The following is a 13170-nucleotide window of genomic DNA, read 5'->3' as shown; positions in this document are numbered from 1 at the left end:
TATTCTCTCCTGACATGCATATCGGTCATAGTCGGAACGTGCGCTCCTATCGCAAAGGGTCAATCACCCACAATCCACGATTCAGTGTCCAACGGGCCCTTGTATCTCCAAACTCGAACGTATCCGTTCAGAATGGCGTGTTTTTTCTTTCTTTCTTTCTTTCTTTTACCCACAACTTAACCGACGTCGACGAGGATAGAACGGTCCTCGTACTTGGCGACGACGCCTCGCTTAAATAATATAATAAAGATCGAGTTCGCCGCGTAAATTTTTCGCGAATCATGACTTTGCCGTTGGGGATTTTCCGTGAGGTCGCGCGCGGTCTTTGTCGGATTTATGCCAAACTAAGACGCAGGGTACGAGTACATACGAGCTATTCTCAAAATTGATGAGCAAGACTTGCCAAGTAGAATGGATATCTTACACTTTACGCCAACTATGTTCATGTATAGTCCGATAATGGGATATGATAACCTCCACCTTGGCCCAGGTCCAGATCGAGGGATGTCCTGCGTGTCGTGTTAGGGCCAACAAAGATTGGCGGAGAGCGGGTAGGACAGCCAGGCGAAATATCATTATGTAGCTAGCGGAGAAGGCGTAACCGATGGTTTGGACGAATTCGGATCATGACATTGGTTGGCGAGGCAGGTTGATAAATGATAAATAAAGGGGCAAGTACGTGTTATTACTATACGGGCCTCTTGATGAGCACTGGAACCTATAGCAAATGAGGGAAAATGACTATGGTCTCTTAACATAGCCTTCCCGTCGCGTTGTGGGTCTACATGTACACACGCGGAAGTATTTCGAAGAATGGCTCCGCGGATGCAGCTATTCGACGCGAATAGGGGCTAGATACAATCTAAAATGCTCGCTTTCCAACGATAGAGACTCGTTCGACGCCTTCAGTTTGGTGACACCGAGTAATAGTGAATATGCTAGCATGGTGCCCTTATGTTTTGAAAGAGTGTGATGCGCTCAGCACAGCAGGAACAGTAATGTTGGTCGAGGTCAAGAGGTAGACTCAGGGGAACCGGCATTTGCCGCGGAATAGGCTTGCGCTCGCTTCAAGTACACTGGCAGCAATATGGCAAGTATCGTCGATTGCAAGAAGACGAACATATCGACAAAGGTGGAAACAATGGGTGTGAAGTAATAGTAGATGGCACAGCACGACAGGATAGGTAAGCCCGCGACTAGTACTATCCGGCACGTCCGTTGTAAATCTTGTGATGCGTTGAGATGTATAACGCCTCCGTCTGCCACTTTCCAGCGTCATCGGCCCTCCGCATGCGCACCGTCTTTAAGGTGAAGAAAGGCGTTGTCGTCTACTATTTGGGCTTGTCTTTCCCTCTGCACCGTCCCCCTCGACCAGACAAGTTAAGGTGTGACCAGTGCCACGGGAAGGTCGATTCATACAAAAATGGACCGTAAATGGACCGTGTCGACGGTGATTGGTAGCCTTTGAGGTCTGAGATATGGGGGCTCGTCTAAGCTAGAACGAGCTGTATGCAGCAATGAGTAACGAGTTCAGAACAACAAAGCGTCAAGCAACTTACCGACTACGTTTGCCCACTCGTGCGCCACTATAGCATTCCGACGACACTTGGGCCAAGGTAGAGTCGGATGATGTCGAATATTGTGAGGTAACAACTTCGACTTTGACCATAACAGCAATGCGAGGATATTCCCGCACGACAGTAGATGGTGCGCGAAATGCCATAAGAGCGAGGATGTCCTGTTAATTTATGAAGAGATTAGATGATGAAGGAGGTACAGCCGCAATGTGGGCTGCATACCTTTACGAAGACCGTGACAGATAATGCCATCGCAATCGCGATGGCAAAGAGATAACCGGTAGTTTGGATAAGTTGGTTGTTGGTAATCATGTTTGTATTGAGTGAGAAACAATTGACCGAATAGCGGGGGCATATATACGCTTGAGGGGTACCTACCCCTACCCTTTGATCGCGGTGAGTCTGGAAGCAGAAACTTGTATAGTGAGACAGAAGGGTCTCATTCATGAGAAGAAGGTTTACTTGTGTTCTCTTAGGTATCTCCCCTACCAGGTACCAGCAGATACTCTCCGTCAAATTTGCGTCGACGCGCCGCCTTTCCAGGTCAGTCGGCAACACGGAGTCGCGTTGTGGGTCCATATGATGTCGACCGCTAGGCGAGAAAGACTCCGCGGAGGCAATGCCAAGACACCACCTATGCATCTGAAACGACAATACACCGCCTCGATATTCCACTCTGCGGAACAAAGGAAAGAAGATTCCGAGTCCAAGCGGTCGTGCCTTCATGTTTCAGGTTGGGTGCTGGGTGACTGCGCTGAAAAGACAGTGATGGTGACGGGGAGATTTAGTCGTGGAGCTGTACGTTGTAGTACCTGCGCGTCCTGTGAAGCTAAGATAAAACTCTGGGGCTCAAGTTCATCATTTAAAATCGGCGCCCACGTCCATCGAGGCAAACATGCAGAATTTAGAAAGAATGTCTACTCTGGAACGGCTACCTGTAAGGAGTCAATCCTTGTATATTGGCAGGTGATGAAGGAGAAGAAACTCAACGAAGATCGACCATCCAATGAGAACTTTAGTACGTTCATGGTTTAATAGACGAAAAGCGAGTTCATCGAGGCAGGCGGGCTCAAAAGAATTAATGATGAGTTGGACAAGACTCCGAATAACTCCGACGCTGCTGGGGCCTAAGCTTGACCAGCCCTAAAACGCTTGTGGAGAAGGTAAGGATGGGCGTCAACCCTTCTATACAGCTGGTGCTAGGTGCTTATTGAAAGAAAACTTCTTATCCAGGGGCGGATATCGAACCCGCGGCCGGACCGGACTTGCGAACTCGCAGGACTCGCAAGGCCATCAACATTTGCTTTCATACGAACGTTCGAACTATCGCATCGACAACGCTTAAAGTTCAAGACCTCTCAGTTCTGCTTCTGACGACAAGGCTAGTGTCTTTGTGTCTTTGTGGGATGTCTTTCGCTATCCAATAAATTCGACAAAATTTACCTGCGTTCGGATAGCACGGATAAACTTTTGACTCATTGGCTAATAAGAACGACTAAGCCCGTAGCTCGTTGCATCTTGGCCGATGGAATACGCAGATTTAATGTATTCTGCGTGTAATCAGAACCCTTCCATTATTTCCTGGTACCAAAAATGCATTGCGGTAGAAATATATCGCCTTTCGAGAAGTGGGCCCCTCGCCTTGTTATCCGATAAGTTTTGCACTAATGCATACCGTGAGTTGGTGTTGGATGTCTTCTCTCTATATGACTAACAATTTCTCAAGGATAATCTTTATTCCCATTCGAAAACCTAAGCTCCAGTGATTGCACTCTCTCACAGTGTAACGTACATTTCCGTCCGATGTATGGACCTGTCATCACACGGCCTTATGGAAGGAAGGTTCGATGTCAATGTGACCTCGCTAGGCCATGACAATGTTCTCCGTTCCTTCGAGATTGCGGCCATATAAAAGCCCTCGCATATACATTCAGGATTAAAATGCTCTGTCTTAGCTTCGAATCGCTGCATACCGACGTCCCGACCGTCATCACCACTGTTGTCGCTTTGGTCGTCTTGGTTCATCTGGTCCCCTACCTCATCGATTTTCATCGCCTTCGCTCGTATCCCGGTCCTCTCGTCGCCAAGTTCTCCGATACGTGGCTAGCATGCGTGTCTTACCAGGGACGTCGTTCGGAAGTCATTCACGATCTGCATAGGAAATATGGTCAGTGTGTTCTGAAATTTGTTTTCGCGCTGTTCAAGGACTGATTGGTCTCATTGAAGGTCCCTTCGTCCGCCTAGCACCTAACCACATTTCCATAGCTTTGCCGGACGCTCAGCCACTGATATACGGACACGGAAATGGATCCCTGAAGTCATCGTTCTACGATGTGTTCGTTACGACATCTCGTAGTCTGTTTACCGTCCGCGAGCGCCAGAGCCATACTCGCAAACGGAAGATCATCTCACACAGCTTTTCGCAGAAAAGTATCTTGGAGTTCCAGCCATATGTCCGCCGTTATGTCGCTCAGCTGCTGGGACAGTGGGAGAAGCTGTATGATCAGGCTTTGAAAGGCGTGTCGGGTGAGGTTGAAGGTGACGGCTGGAAGGGTCGGGATGGAAGGCTTTGGTTGGACTGCTTTCCATGTGAGCAACATCCTCTATCAGTCTTCTGTGCGTACTTATGACTTGCTCCTTGCAGGGGCAAACTATGTCACGTTCGATATCATCAGTGATCTAGCATTTGGAAGGCCGTTCGGGATGACCGCAGCAGGCAAGGATTCCGCTCCAATGGCTGAGGATCAACATGCCGTGATGAACTCTTATGGACAGGTGGGGGTGAAACATGCCTCGAGGGAAATTCAGGTTATCAAGACGATAGGTGGTCCTTCGCAGACGTTCCTTGCGACGTTGGGAGCTTTGCCTGGGTGGTGGAGGTCACTAATTAAGCTGAATCCGCTCATGTGGGAGGGCGGACAGGACTTCCGTGACATTATAGGGTTGGCAATCATGGCTGTATCGAGGAGGTTAGAGGCGCCGACGGATAGGAACGATATACTTAGCAAGCTGCAAGCTGGGAAGGACGAAGACGTTAGTAGCTTTTCCCAATTACCTCGACTATGCTTAGTGCTAACGCACTAGATATACTAAGGGTAATCCAATGGGCAAAGAAGAACTTACTGCAGAAGCGTTAACTGTTCTCATTGCCGGATCTGATACCACTGCCAAGTATGTCTTTCAATATTCTATCAATACGATGCATAAACTCAATGTTCTGCCCAGTTCTACCACTGCCATCATCTACTACCTTGCACACACCCCGAGCGTACAGGAAAAGCTTCATAAAGAGCTTGACGAACACCTGGACTCCGAAGTCGCTACAGCTGAACAAGTGAAGAATCTCCCCTACCTGCAGGCGGTCATCAACGAAGGACTGCGACTGTATCCCACGGTAGCGATGGGTCTTCCCCGCGTAGCACCCGAAGGTGGTATAACGATTCTAGGAAATCACTTCCCCGAGGGTACGATTCTCAGTGCGCCTACGTATACGATTCATAGGGACCCAGCGGTGTTTGGAGACGATGTGGAGGAGTTTAGGCCTGAGAGATGGTCTGAGTGTGATGGTGCCGACGTTTCGAAGGCATTTGCTCCGTTCTCTGTTGGCCCTCGGTATGTGATCCCATATTTGGAACAGAACTGAGGTTGAGCCGGTACTGTTACAGGGCTTGTATCGGGCGTAATTTGGCAAACCTCGAACTGCAGATTATCATTGGGTCAATTTTCAAGCACTTCCATATCGTGTTGGAGAATCCTGATGAGAAGGTAAGTAGCGGTGTTTTTTGACATGCCTCTTGCTGAATGACTTTTGGGTTAGCTCAAAGTACATGAGGGCATCTTGAGAAAGCCGGTCGGATGTCGTGTTGGCTTGAAGAGACGCGAGGTGCTCTAGTTCATTACGATACGCTTCTACGATCATTTCATGTGCAAGTATACACAAATTCAGTTGTAGAATGCAACGCTTATGTCTGTTTCTTCTCCTACACTGTGGTGCCAAACTTGAAAAGCGTCGTCTTTCTCCGAATATCATCCTTGTTTCCGGTGATCATATCATATGAATAATCCTCAGCTGTTGTAGGACAAGAAATATGAGGCAGTACCTTTTAAATCTGACGGTAGCTCTGTACTTCGGCAGCTACGACGTTTCGACCCTAATTAGTGTTGCAGGTATGGAGCGCAGCGTTCGGTGTAGGAGCGTAATACTGGAGTGACGGTCAATTGCTTTTAAAGAAGAGGTAAGCTACCGCTAATTACTTACCTGGAGTGACGGTCAATTGCTTGAAGAAGAATTGACCGTCGCCCCAGGAATGTCCAACTACGCTTAGCTAATGTGGCGCATAGCGCTTGTCCTTTAGGTGCTACGTCGTCCCACAACAATTAGTACAGAATTCAGAGATTTGCTCACCGGCGCGGCATTTGCTGGCATTACTTTCCTCTTGCCGGCGTCTCTTCGTCTTTGGTTTTAACGTCCCCCATCTTCCAGCATGATTTTCCTTCAATGTCATTTTTACACAAACTGTGTCTTTATGATTTTTCTATGGGATCTATGATACGGGCGGCAAGGACGTGTAACTACTGATGTTCTCCGCAAAAAAGGTCCCAATGCAGCCACAATCGCTAGGAACCGAGGTAGTCTAAATTGACGACTCTCATGCAACACGGTGCCTTTGGTTGCCCACACTCGAAGTTTGTCTGCTTCTTATTGCATGCCTGACACCCTTGGAGAATCCCATTGAATAGGACTTGAATACGGGCCCTCGCTTCCGGTCCAGTAATCAGAGGCATCCAAATACACTCGGATGCGGATAATCTTTGACTTATGACAATTAACGACGACTCATGCGGAGGTTGTTCCACATGTTCCTGACACTCAAAGACCACCGCTATAGAAGAATATCGTGTCTGAGAAGTCGCTTCGCCCTTTTCTTCGATACGTTTTTACTAAAACGGCAATGCGATGTCGACATTTTCTTCCTCTGGCTGACAAATATCTTCTCAAGATTCAATGCTGCTGTTCACATGAGCTCCTGCCATCGTCATTACTGCTGACGCTGTATATTTCCGGGTCTGACACTTAGACCTATCTTGCAGGAGGAACGTTCGGCGTTGATGTAACCGTGTAACCGTGTCAAAGCATAGCAGTACCCTCTGAATCTTTGCGACGTAGCCATATAAAAGGCCTTCGTATCAAGTAGCTACAGAACAACAATGTTCCCTCTTAGCTTCGAATCGCTGCATACTGACGTCCCGACAGTCATCACAACTGTGGTTGCGTTGGTCGTCTTGGTTCATCTGGTCCCCTACCTCATCGACTCTCATCGACTTCGCTCGTATCCCGGTCCTCTGCTCGCCAAATTTTCTGATGCGTGGCTAGCATATGTAGCTTACCAAGGACATCGTTCGGAGGTCGTTTATGATCTGCATCGCAAATATGGTCAGTCCTTGTTTAGATCTTTTCGCGCTCTTCAAGGCTAATTTATGTCACTGAAGGTCCCTTTGTCCGCATAGCGCCCAATCACATTTCTGTGGCCCTATCGGATGCGCAGCCCTTGGTATACGGGCACGGAAGTGAGGCACTGAAGTCGTCGTTCTATGATGTGTTTGCGAGAACATCCCATGGAATATTTGACATTCGCGATCGCCATGCGCATACTCGCAAACGAAAGATCATCTCGCATACTTTTTCACCGAAGAGCGTCCTCGAGTTTGAGCCGCACGTACGCAGTTACATCAGTCAACTCCTAGGACAGTGGGACAAGCTATATGACAAGGCTCTCAAAGGAATGTCGGGGGAGGAAGGTGAAGGCTGGACGGGTCGTGATGGGAGGATGTGGTTTGACTGCTTGCCATGTAAGTGAACTTCCTCTTTCGTTTTCCACCTCGTACTTACCACTGCTGTTCGCAGGGGCAAACTATCTTACGTTCGATATCATCGGTGAGCTGGTGTTTGGTGCACCATTCGGGATGATTGCAGCAGCGAAAGATTTTGCTCTGGTTCCTAAAGATCAACATGCCGTGTTGAGCTCTTACGGGAAAGTAGGGGCAAAGTATGCCACAAGGGAGATCGAGGTTATCAAGACTTTGAACAGATTAGCGCCCTTCCTGGCGACAGCGGGACCTCTACCTGGGTGGTGGAGGCCATTGGTGAAGTGCACTCCATGGCTATGGCAGGCTGGAAAAGACTTCGACGTCATAGTAGGGATGGCAACGGTGGCGATAGGGAAGAGGTTGGAAGCACCAGCAGGCAGGAATGATTTGCTTAGCAAGCTGCTAGCCGCGAAAGATGAAGATGTGAGTAACTTTTTGCCAATTATTCTGCAACCGTGCTGAGCTTATCAGGGCAATCCCATGGGTCACGAAGAACTCACTGCAGAAGCACTGACGCTTCTCATTGCAGGATCTGATACCACTTCCAAGTAGGCATTTTTCCGTTCCGTCAGTGCAACACATAAACTCAATGATCTTCTTAGCTCCGCTAGCACCATCATCTACTACCTCGCGCGTACACCGAACGCACAAGAAAAACTTCAGAAAGAGCTGGACGAGCACCTGGACTCTGACGTCGCTACAGCCGAGCAGGTGAAGAATCTCCCTTACCTGCAGGCTGTCATCAACGAGGGATTACGATTGTACTCAACGGTGGCTATTGGGCTTCCCCGTGTAGTACCTGAGGGTGGGATGACGATTTTAGGAAACCACTTCCCTGCTGGCACGGTTGTAAGCATCCCGAGTTATACAATCAATCGGGACCCAGCGGTGTTTGGGGACGATGTCGAGGAGTTCAGACCTGAGAGATGGTTTGAAGGTGACAGTGACAGCATGTCGAAGGCGTTTGCTCCGTTCTCTGTTGGTCCCCGGTATGTGATCTTTGGTTTCCTAACGGGGTTCAGGGTTCAGTACTTATACAATCATAGGGCATGTATCGGGCGTAATATGGCGAGCATGGAGCTGCAAATTATCATCGGGTCGATTATGAGGCGCTTCCATTTCGTGTTGGAGAATCCTGATGAAATTGTAAGTGCTGATATTTTCCTGGTATGTGTCTTGCTGAATTTTGGGTTAGTTCGAGATACACGAAGGCTTCGTGAGGAAACCCATTACTTGTCGCGTTGGTATGCGGCGACGTGAAGTGCTTTAAATTATCACGAAGATACATTTGGCAATTTCTTGCAATACGTGAACTCAGTTCTGGAATCTTAACAGAGAGCTGCTAGCTTTCATACATGTTGTTATGAAAGACTTTTTCATCTACTAATATTATTGTCACTTCCTGAGATCCGACCGCTGATCAACCTAATCTAGTTCGAGGAAGACACCGTTCTCTTCTCTTCTCGGATATATCAGGTGCGGATATTTTTTAAGCTAATACTAACACGGTTAACAGCCTGCGACTCAATTGCTTCAAGGTATCGAAAACAAGGTTTGAACATATGCAAAACAGATGGTATAGTAGGTGAAACTGTGCGACAGAACTATCACGACTGCAAGAGTCCGTGCGATTGATCACGGTGTCTAATGCCTTCATCGCCTCCTAGACGTATTCTCCATCGGTAAGGAGAAGATAGACACGTCAGGCTCGCACGACGTGACTATTGAGCCTGTCGCACTATCCCAATCCTCGATTATGAAAGGAATGGAACCATATACGCGAGGGTGCTGATCGATAGAACAATCGTCTATGCGTGCAGAAAAGACTAACGTTGACAGTCTTGCTAGCCTGATCGGCAGTTAATCTCCTTCGACATTGTATAAGTTAGGACAAGCTAAGTGCACCAATGAGATATAAGCCAACGACAATGACAAAGTGACTGACCGATTACGCTTGCCTATCCGTGAGCCGCTGTAGCATTGTGATGATACTTCGACCAAGGTAGAGTCAGAAGACACCAAAGAGGATGGTTCAATCGTCGAATATTGTGTGGTAGTGACTTCGACCTTGACCATAACAGCGATGCGGGGATATTCCGGCGTTACAGAGGGTGATACGCGGAATGTCATAAGAGCGAGGATGTCCTGTAGAACAGGTTAGATGAGGTCAATAGGTATACACGCGGAGTACGTACCTTTACGAAGACCGTGACGGATAATGCTATCGCAATAACGACGGCAAAGAGATAACCGATGGTTTGGATAAGTTGGTTGTTGGAAATCATGGTTGTGATGAGGAAGGAAATTGCATGAATGGCGGGGGTATATATACACCAAGAGGGGCAACTACCCCTACCCTTTGATCGCAGTGAGTCTTGGAGCAGAAGCTTGTATAGTGAAACAAGAGTCTCACCAACCTCGAGAAGGAGATGTACGAAAAGTACTTTTAACTCTTCATCTGGGAGCTTTGAAATACTCTTGGTTGAGTCAGTTGCGTTGACGCCATCTTTCCAGGTCCGTCGGCAACGCAGAGTTGTGTTGTAGGTCCGTATGATGTCCGACGGAAGAATAAAAGACTCCGCGGAGGCAATGCAAGACAGGAATAGGGACTACCGATTTCGAATTCCACTCCGACGGAAAAAAAAGAAAGAGCTTAATTTAGGTACCGCTCCAAAGCTTCAGAGTCCAAGTTAACATCAATTGGTGCTGCATTGCCGGAGGGAATCCAGTGACGTCCATCAATTGATCAAAGGGTTACAGATCAGAGAACAAATTGTCGGAAACTCTGCATAAGCATTATTACGTCAACTCTCCTCTAGTATGCACTTATGCCGCCGCATTATAAAGTGTTAGGAAGGTCTGAGAGCCTCGATTTTTGGTCAGAATTATCTCATGGACGTGCACATTCAGCTGGCACCAAAATTTCCTTCCTAGGCCTTCTAGTTCAGATGCATTTTTTAGTGGAATATAATATCACGTGACGCATTATTGACCTTATTAGACATTACTTGCCGAGAGTCGGCATTATAATCAATTTTTTTTGCCCAAATAAGGTATTTGCAGAATCTCCGACAAAGGATCTATTCATACGGTACCAGTCCATTTTAATCTTGTTAATGGAAGATGAAGAAATATTCGCGTACGGCCAGAGATGCCAGAGATGTAGAACTGGTATCGCTTGGCTTCCAGTGAAAAGGCAAGTCTTGCGAAGCGAGGAGTGAATTGAGAATCGCGGCCTACGTCGCAAAGAAGACTTGATATCAAACGGAAGAAGGCAATGAATGTACAGAGAACACGAAGATAAAAATCACGAAAAGTGAATTTGTCGGAACTCGGGTCCGAAGTCCCGAAGTGGCCGAACACTCGACCGACCCTAAAGCTAAAGTCGTCCTTGCCTCCCTACCATCACGTCCATTCTCGTCCAGATTCCAGACTTCCTCTATTGAGTATATGCGCCAGCAATTATTGACATTTCTGGTCAAGAGGCCACTCGGAAAATATGTCAAATCCGTGGTGCTTTGGCCATCGAAAACAATGACAATATCCACGGACAATGCGCAGGTATAAAATGTCGCTGCTGGATGCCTCTTGAGCTCTTTACTACTCTACCGCCATGTCCACCTCTTGCGTATGCAGTATCTGCCTCTCTGACTTTGCCGACCCCGTTTGCATGCCCTGTGGTACACTCTCTTCCTGGCATTAGGACTCTGACTCTGATTATCGGTGGCAGGACATGTCTACTGCTCGAATTGCATCGCACAGGCAACCAGCGTTCTGCGTAATGAGGGATTAACCACAGCCCATGCCCTGCCTGTCGCAAGCAGTTTTCTATATGTGACGATCCCGTTCGTGCCCTTCCCCTGATAATCAATCAAAGGCTCATCAGACATCTAGCTCTCACGCGACTTTCACGAATGCTTCGGCTACCCCCTCCGGAGGCTCTACGTGAATGGAATAAGGGTCAACTTTGAGGACCAGATGAAGAGACTGGAGGAGCGTATTGCGAGTTTGGAGCGGGAGAATCAGTGACTGCGAAATAGGGACTCGTTGCCGTCTAGATCTTTGCGCTATCAAGATGAGAGGTACGGCCGGTCTGTGCCATGGCTTGCACGTACACTCCGCACGGGATCGGGATTCCCGTCGTGGATGCCGCGAGAGGACCGTAATGTGTCGAGCATGAAGTGGTTGGCGAGCGCATTTGTGTGAGTCTTGTCAGCCTGGAGCTTGAAACCAGTGTTCATGCTGTCGTAGGTTTGGATTGACAATGACGGTAGGGTTTGTTGCAGGCTTCATCTTGTACGATGCTTTTGGTACACATCCAGTCTTGAATCCCGAGGTATATTACGGGTAGGGCTTTACATTGCATTTGTGACGTTGGTTGCTACGAAATCATTGTTGTGATAGCATACAAAGTTTCCCGAAAAGCCAGCAAGTAGAAGTCGAAGTCTAGGTCAGTATATGCCCCAGTCAGAGCAACGCCCATCGTGTTTCCCAGGAAGAGTCGGAGTGAAAGTGGGTGAACGGATTCAAGTCACAGCGGAACATCACAAGCCATATTTCTGCCAGTGGTCTGTAGTAGCGTTCGACAAAGGTGCAGTCTTGTTGTACGTACTTTGAGGAAGATACCTCTGACCTAATCCAAACAATGTAGAGAAGCTCAATAGTAAATCCAATACATATACGCCTGGCATCATTACCCAGCATGCCTTCTTCCTCTTATACTCTAACTGCCTCATCTTTTGCAGGTCTTTCTTCGCGTTCTCGACCGCTGTCATAAGAACACGGCCATCTCGCTCGAGGGCAACGTTACACGCGGAAAGTCTTTGTTTGAATGCTTCTGGTTCGATAAGGATGCGTCGGATGCTTGAAGCAACATAGCGGAGGAATGCCCGCTAAGGAGAAAAAGATCACCAATACCAATAGGGAACTTTGTCGGGTTCGGAGATGGAAATAAGTGAATTATTGGTGAGGAAGGATACATTTGCCATTGCCGATGAAGCCAGATGCGTGTGCATTACGTTGGTAACCTAATCACTTTGCATCTGAACTACAGATCCAGAATACCCTTCAAAACGCGCGCGGCCAGATAGTGTTGCTTCGGGCCGGCCCTTATAGGACACGAAAGTGGCGTGGAAAATAGCTTCCCTGTATGAATTCAAGGTTGCTTTCAACGCCCATGAAATTTCAAGGACACTTACACCAAGTGACCGTGAGTCAAGCAAAACAAAAATTGAAGCGACATAGTGTAAATTGATTACCTCGATGCGCATGGTTGCATTTGACTGACTCTCATCTGCTTCCAAGCCTGACTTCGTTGGAAGGTGCCCAAATACGGCTGGAGTGCGGCCCAACTTCTGGGCCAGTAGCCAGAAGTATTCTTTGGCTAATGATGATCAATAACGGCTCAGTCGGTACTTGCTCCACTCTTTCCTGGCATTGAAAGTGTGAAGCGGTAGAATTGCATTACGTTCGAGAAGTCGCTAATACGGTGAGTTGACGTCGACTGTTTTCCCTCTATGTGCCAAAGACTTTCTCAAGGGTCAATACTGCCGTCCAAATGAACTCCAACGAGTATCCTTACTTTGTCCGCCAACCAGGTTTCTGAGACAAATAAAATTTGACTCATCGGCTAATAAGAGCGACTAGCCGAAAGGTGTTTCCACTGATACAGTGAGTTTCTAGATCAAACCTTGTGACAAATATCTTCTCAAGGGCCAACGTTTGT

General features: G+C 47.8%; 5 protein-coding genes across 5 annotated transcripts; 3 read left to right on the top strand and 2 right to left on the bottom strand.

Moving 5' to 3' along the window:
• Nucleotides 1-1405: 1405 nt before the first annotated feature.
• On the bottom strand, nucleotides 1406-2782 carry EV420DRAFT_652444 (uncharacterized protein). The gene is made up of 5 exons (XM_060482935.1): nucleotides 2568-2782; nucleotides 2040-2512; nucleotides 1800-1992; nucleotides 1560-1738; nucleotides 1406-1505 (listed from the first exon to the last, which is right to left on the bottom strand). The coding sequence occupies exons 2-4, from the start codon at nucleotides 2301-2303 to the stop codon at nucleotides 1587-1589; spliced, it is 609 nt and encodes a 202-aa protein (XP_060337462.1). The 5' UTR covers nucleotides 2304-2512; nucleotides 2568-2782; the 3' UTR covers nucleotides 1406-1505; nucleotides 1560-1586.
• A 685-nt stretch (nucleotides 2783-3467) lies between these two features.
• Nucleotides 3468-5789, top strand: EV420DRAFT_1758784 (cytochrome P450 monooxygenase). The gene is made up of 7 exons (XM_060480564.1): nucleotides 3468-3744; nucleotides 3804-4166; nucleotides 4222-4610; nucleotides 4672-4748; nucleotides 4803-5189; nucleotides 5243-5342; nucleotides 5395-5789. The coding sequence occupies exons 1-7, from the start codon at nucleotides 3519-3521 to the stop codon at nucleotides 5467-5469; spliced, it is 1617 nt and encodes a 538-aa protein (XP_060337461.1). The 5' UTR covers nucleotides 3468-3518; the 3' UTR covers nucleotides 5470-5789.
• A 795-nt stretch (nucleotides 5790-6584) lies between these two features.
• EV420DRAFT_1758783 (cytochrome P450 monooxygenase) lies at nucleotides 6585-8729 on the top strand. Its single transcript, XM_060480563.1, has 7 exons — nucleotides 6585-7011; nucleotides 7068-7427; nucleotides 7483-7868; nucleotides 7917-7993; nucleotides 8048-8434; nucleotides 8492-8591; nucleotides 8641-8729. The coding sequence occupies exons 1-7, from the start codon at nucleotides 6786-6788 to the stop codon at nucleotides 8713-8715; spliced, it is 1611 nt and encodes a 536-aa protein (XP_060337460.1). The 5' UTR covers nucleotides 6585-6785; the 3' UTR covers nucleotides 8716-8729.
• Nucleotides 8730-9330: 601 nt separating this feature from the next.
• EV420DRAFT_1635907 (uncharacterized protein) lies at nucleotides 9331-9730 on the bottom strand (the record flags this gene model as incomplete). Its single annotated transcript, XM_060476507.1, has 3 exons — nucleotides 9331-9340; nucleotides 9391-9590; nucleotides 9641-9730. The coding sequence occupies 3 exons, from the start codon at nucleotides 9728-9730 to the stop codon at nucleotides 9331-9333; spliced, it is 300 nt and encodes a 99-aa protein (XP_060337459.1).
• Nucleotides 9731-10954: 1224 nt separating this feature from the next.
• On the top strand, nucleotides 10955-12257 carry EV420DRAFT_1743456 (uncharacterized protein). The gene is made up of 6 exons (XM_060480076.1): nucleotides 10955-11125; nucleotides 11176-11279; nucleotides 11340-11470; nucleotides 11504-11647; nucleotides 11697-12036; nucleotides 12097-12257. The coding sequence occupies exons 1-5, from the start codon at nucleotides 11059-11061 to the stop codon at nucleotides 11794-11796; spliced, it is 546 nt and encodes a 181-aa protein (XP_060337458.1). The 5' UTR covers nucleotides 10955-11058; the 3' UTR covers nucleotides 11797-12036; nucleotides 12097-12257.
• The last annotated feature ends 913 nt before the right edge of the window (nucleotides 12258-13170 follow it).

The sequence above is a fragment of the Desarmillaria tabescens genome, assembly GCF_030435595.1.
Source record: "Desarmillaria tabescens strain CCBAS 213 chromosome Unknown EV420scaffold_3, whole genome shotgun sequence".
In the NCBI taxonomy this organism is placed as follows: Eukaryota; Fungi; Basidiomycota; class Agaricomycetes; order Agaricales; family Physalacriaceae; genus Desarmillaria; species Desarmillaria tabescens.
Note: the sequence above shows the minus strand (reverse complement) of the source record. Positions and strands in the feature narration are given on the sequence as shown.

What these genes read in the sequence shown, in the direction of transcription:
- EV420DRAFT_1758783 (XM_060480563.1), top strand. Translation starts at nt 6,786, where the DNA reads ATGTTCCCTCTTAGCTTCGAATCGCTGCATACTGACGTCCCGACAGTC. An exon ending in GGATCTGATACCACTTCCAA is followed by an intron (nt 7,994 to 8,047) that starts GTAGGCATTTTT and finishes TGATCTTCTTAG; the next exon opens with CTCCGCTAGCACCATCATCT. An exon ending in CCGTTCTCTGTTGGTCCCCG is followed by an intron (nt 8,435 to 8,491) that starts GTATGTGATCTT and finishes ATACAATCATAG; the next exon opens with GGCATGTATCGGGCGTAATA.
- EV420DRAFT_652444 (XM_060482935.1), bottom strand. Translation starts at nt 2,303, where the DNA reads ATGAAGGCACGACCGCTTGGACTCGGAATCTTCTTTCCTTTGTTCCGC. An exon ending in AGATACCTAAGAGAACACAA is followed by an intron (nt 1,993 to 2,039) that starts GTAAACCTTCTT and finishes TCACTATACAAG; the next exon opens with TTTCTGCTTCCAGACTCACC. An exon ending in CTGTCACGGTCTTCGTAAAG is followed by an intron (nt 1,739 to 1,799) that starts GTATGCAGCCCA and finishes ATAAATTAACAG; the next exon opens with GACATCCTCGCTCTTATGGC.
- EV420DRAFT_1758784 (XM_060480564.1), top strand. Translation starts at nt 3,519, where the DNA reads ATGCTCTGTCTTAGCTTCGAATCGCTGCATACCGACGTCCCGACCGTC. An exon ending in CGATCTGCATAGGAAATATG is followed by an intron (nt 3,745 to 3,803) that starts GTCAGTGTGTTC and finishes GTCTCATTGAAG; the next exon opens with GTCCCTTCGTCCGCCTAGCA. An exon ending in TGGAGAATCCTGATGAGAAG is followed by an intron (nt 5,343 to 5,394) that starts GTAAGTAGCGGT and finishes CTTTTGGGTTAG; the next exon opens with CTCAAAGTACATGAGGGCAT.
- EV420DRAFT_1743456 (XM_060480076.1), top strand. Translation starts at nt 11,059, where the DNA reads ATGTCCACCTCTTGCGTATGCAGTATCTGCCTCTCTGACTTTGCCGAC. An exon ending in CCCCGTTTGCATGCCCTGTG is followed by an intron (nt 11,126 to 11,175) that starts GTACACTCTCTT and finishes TATCGGTGGCAG; the next exon opens with GACATGTCTACTGCTCGAAT. An exon ending in TGGTTGGCGAGCGCATTTGT is followed by an intron (nt 11,648 to 11,696) that starts GTGAGTCTTGTC and finishes ATGCTGTCGTAG; the next exon opens with GTTTGGATTGACAATGACGG.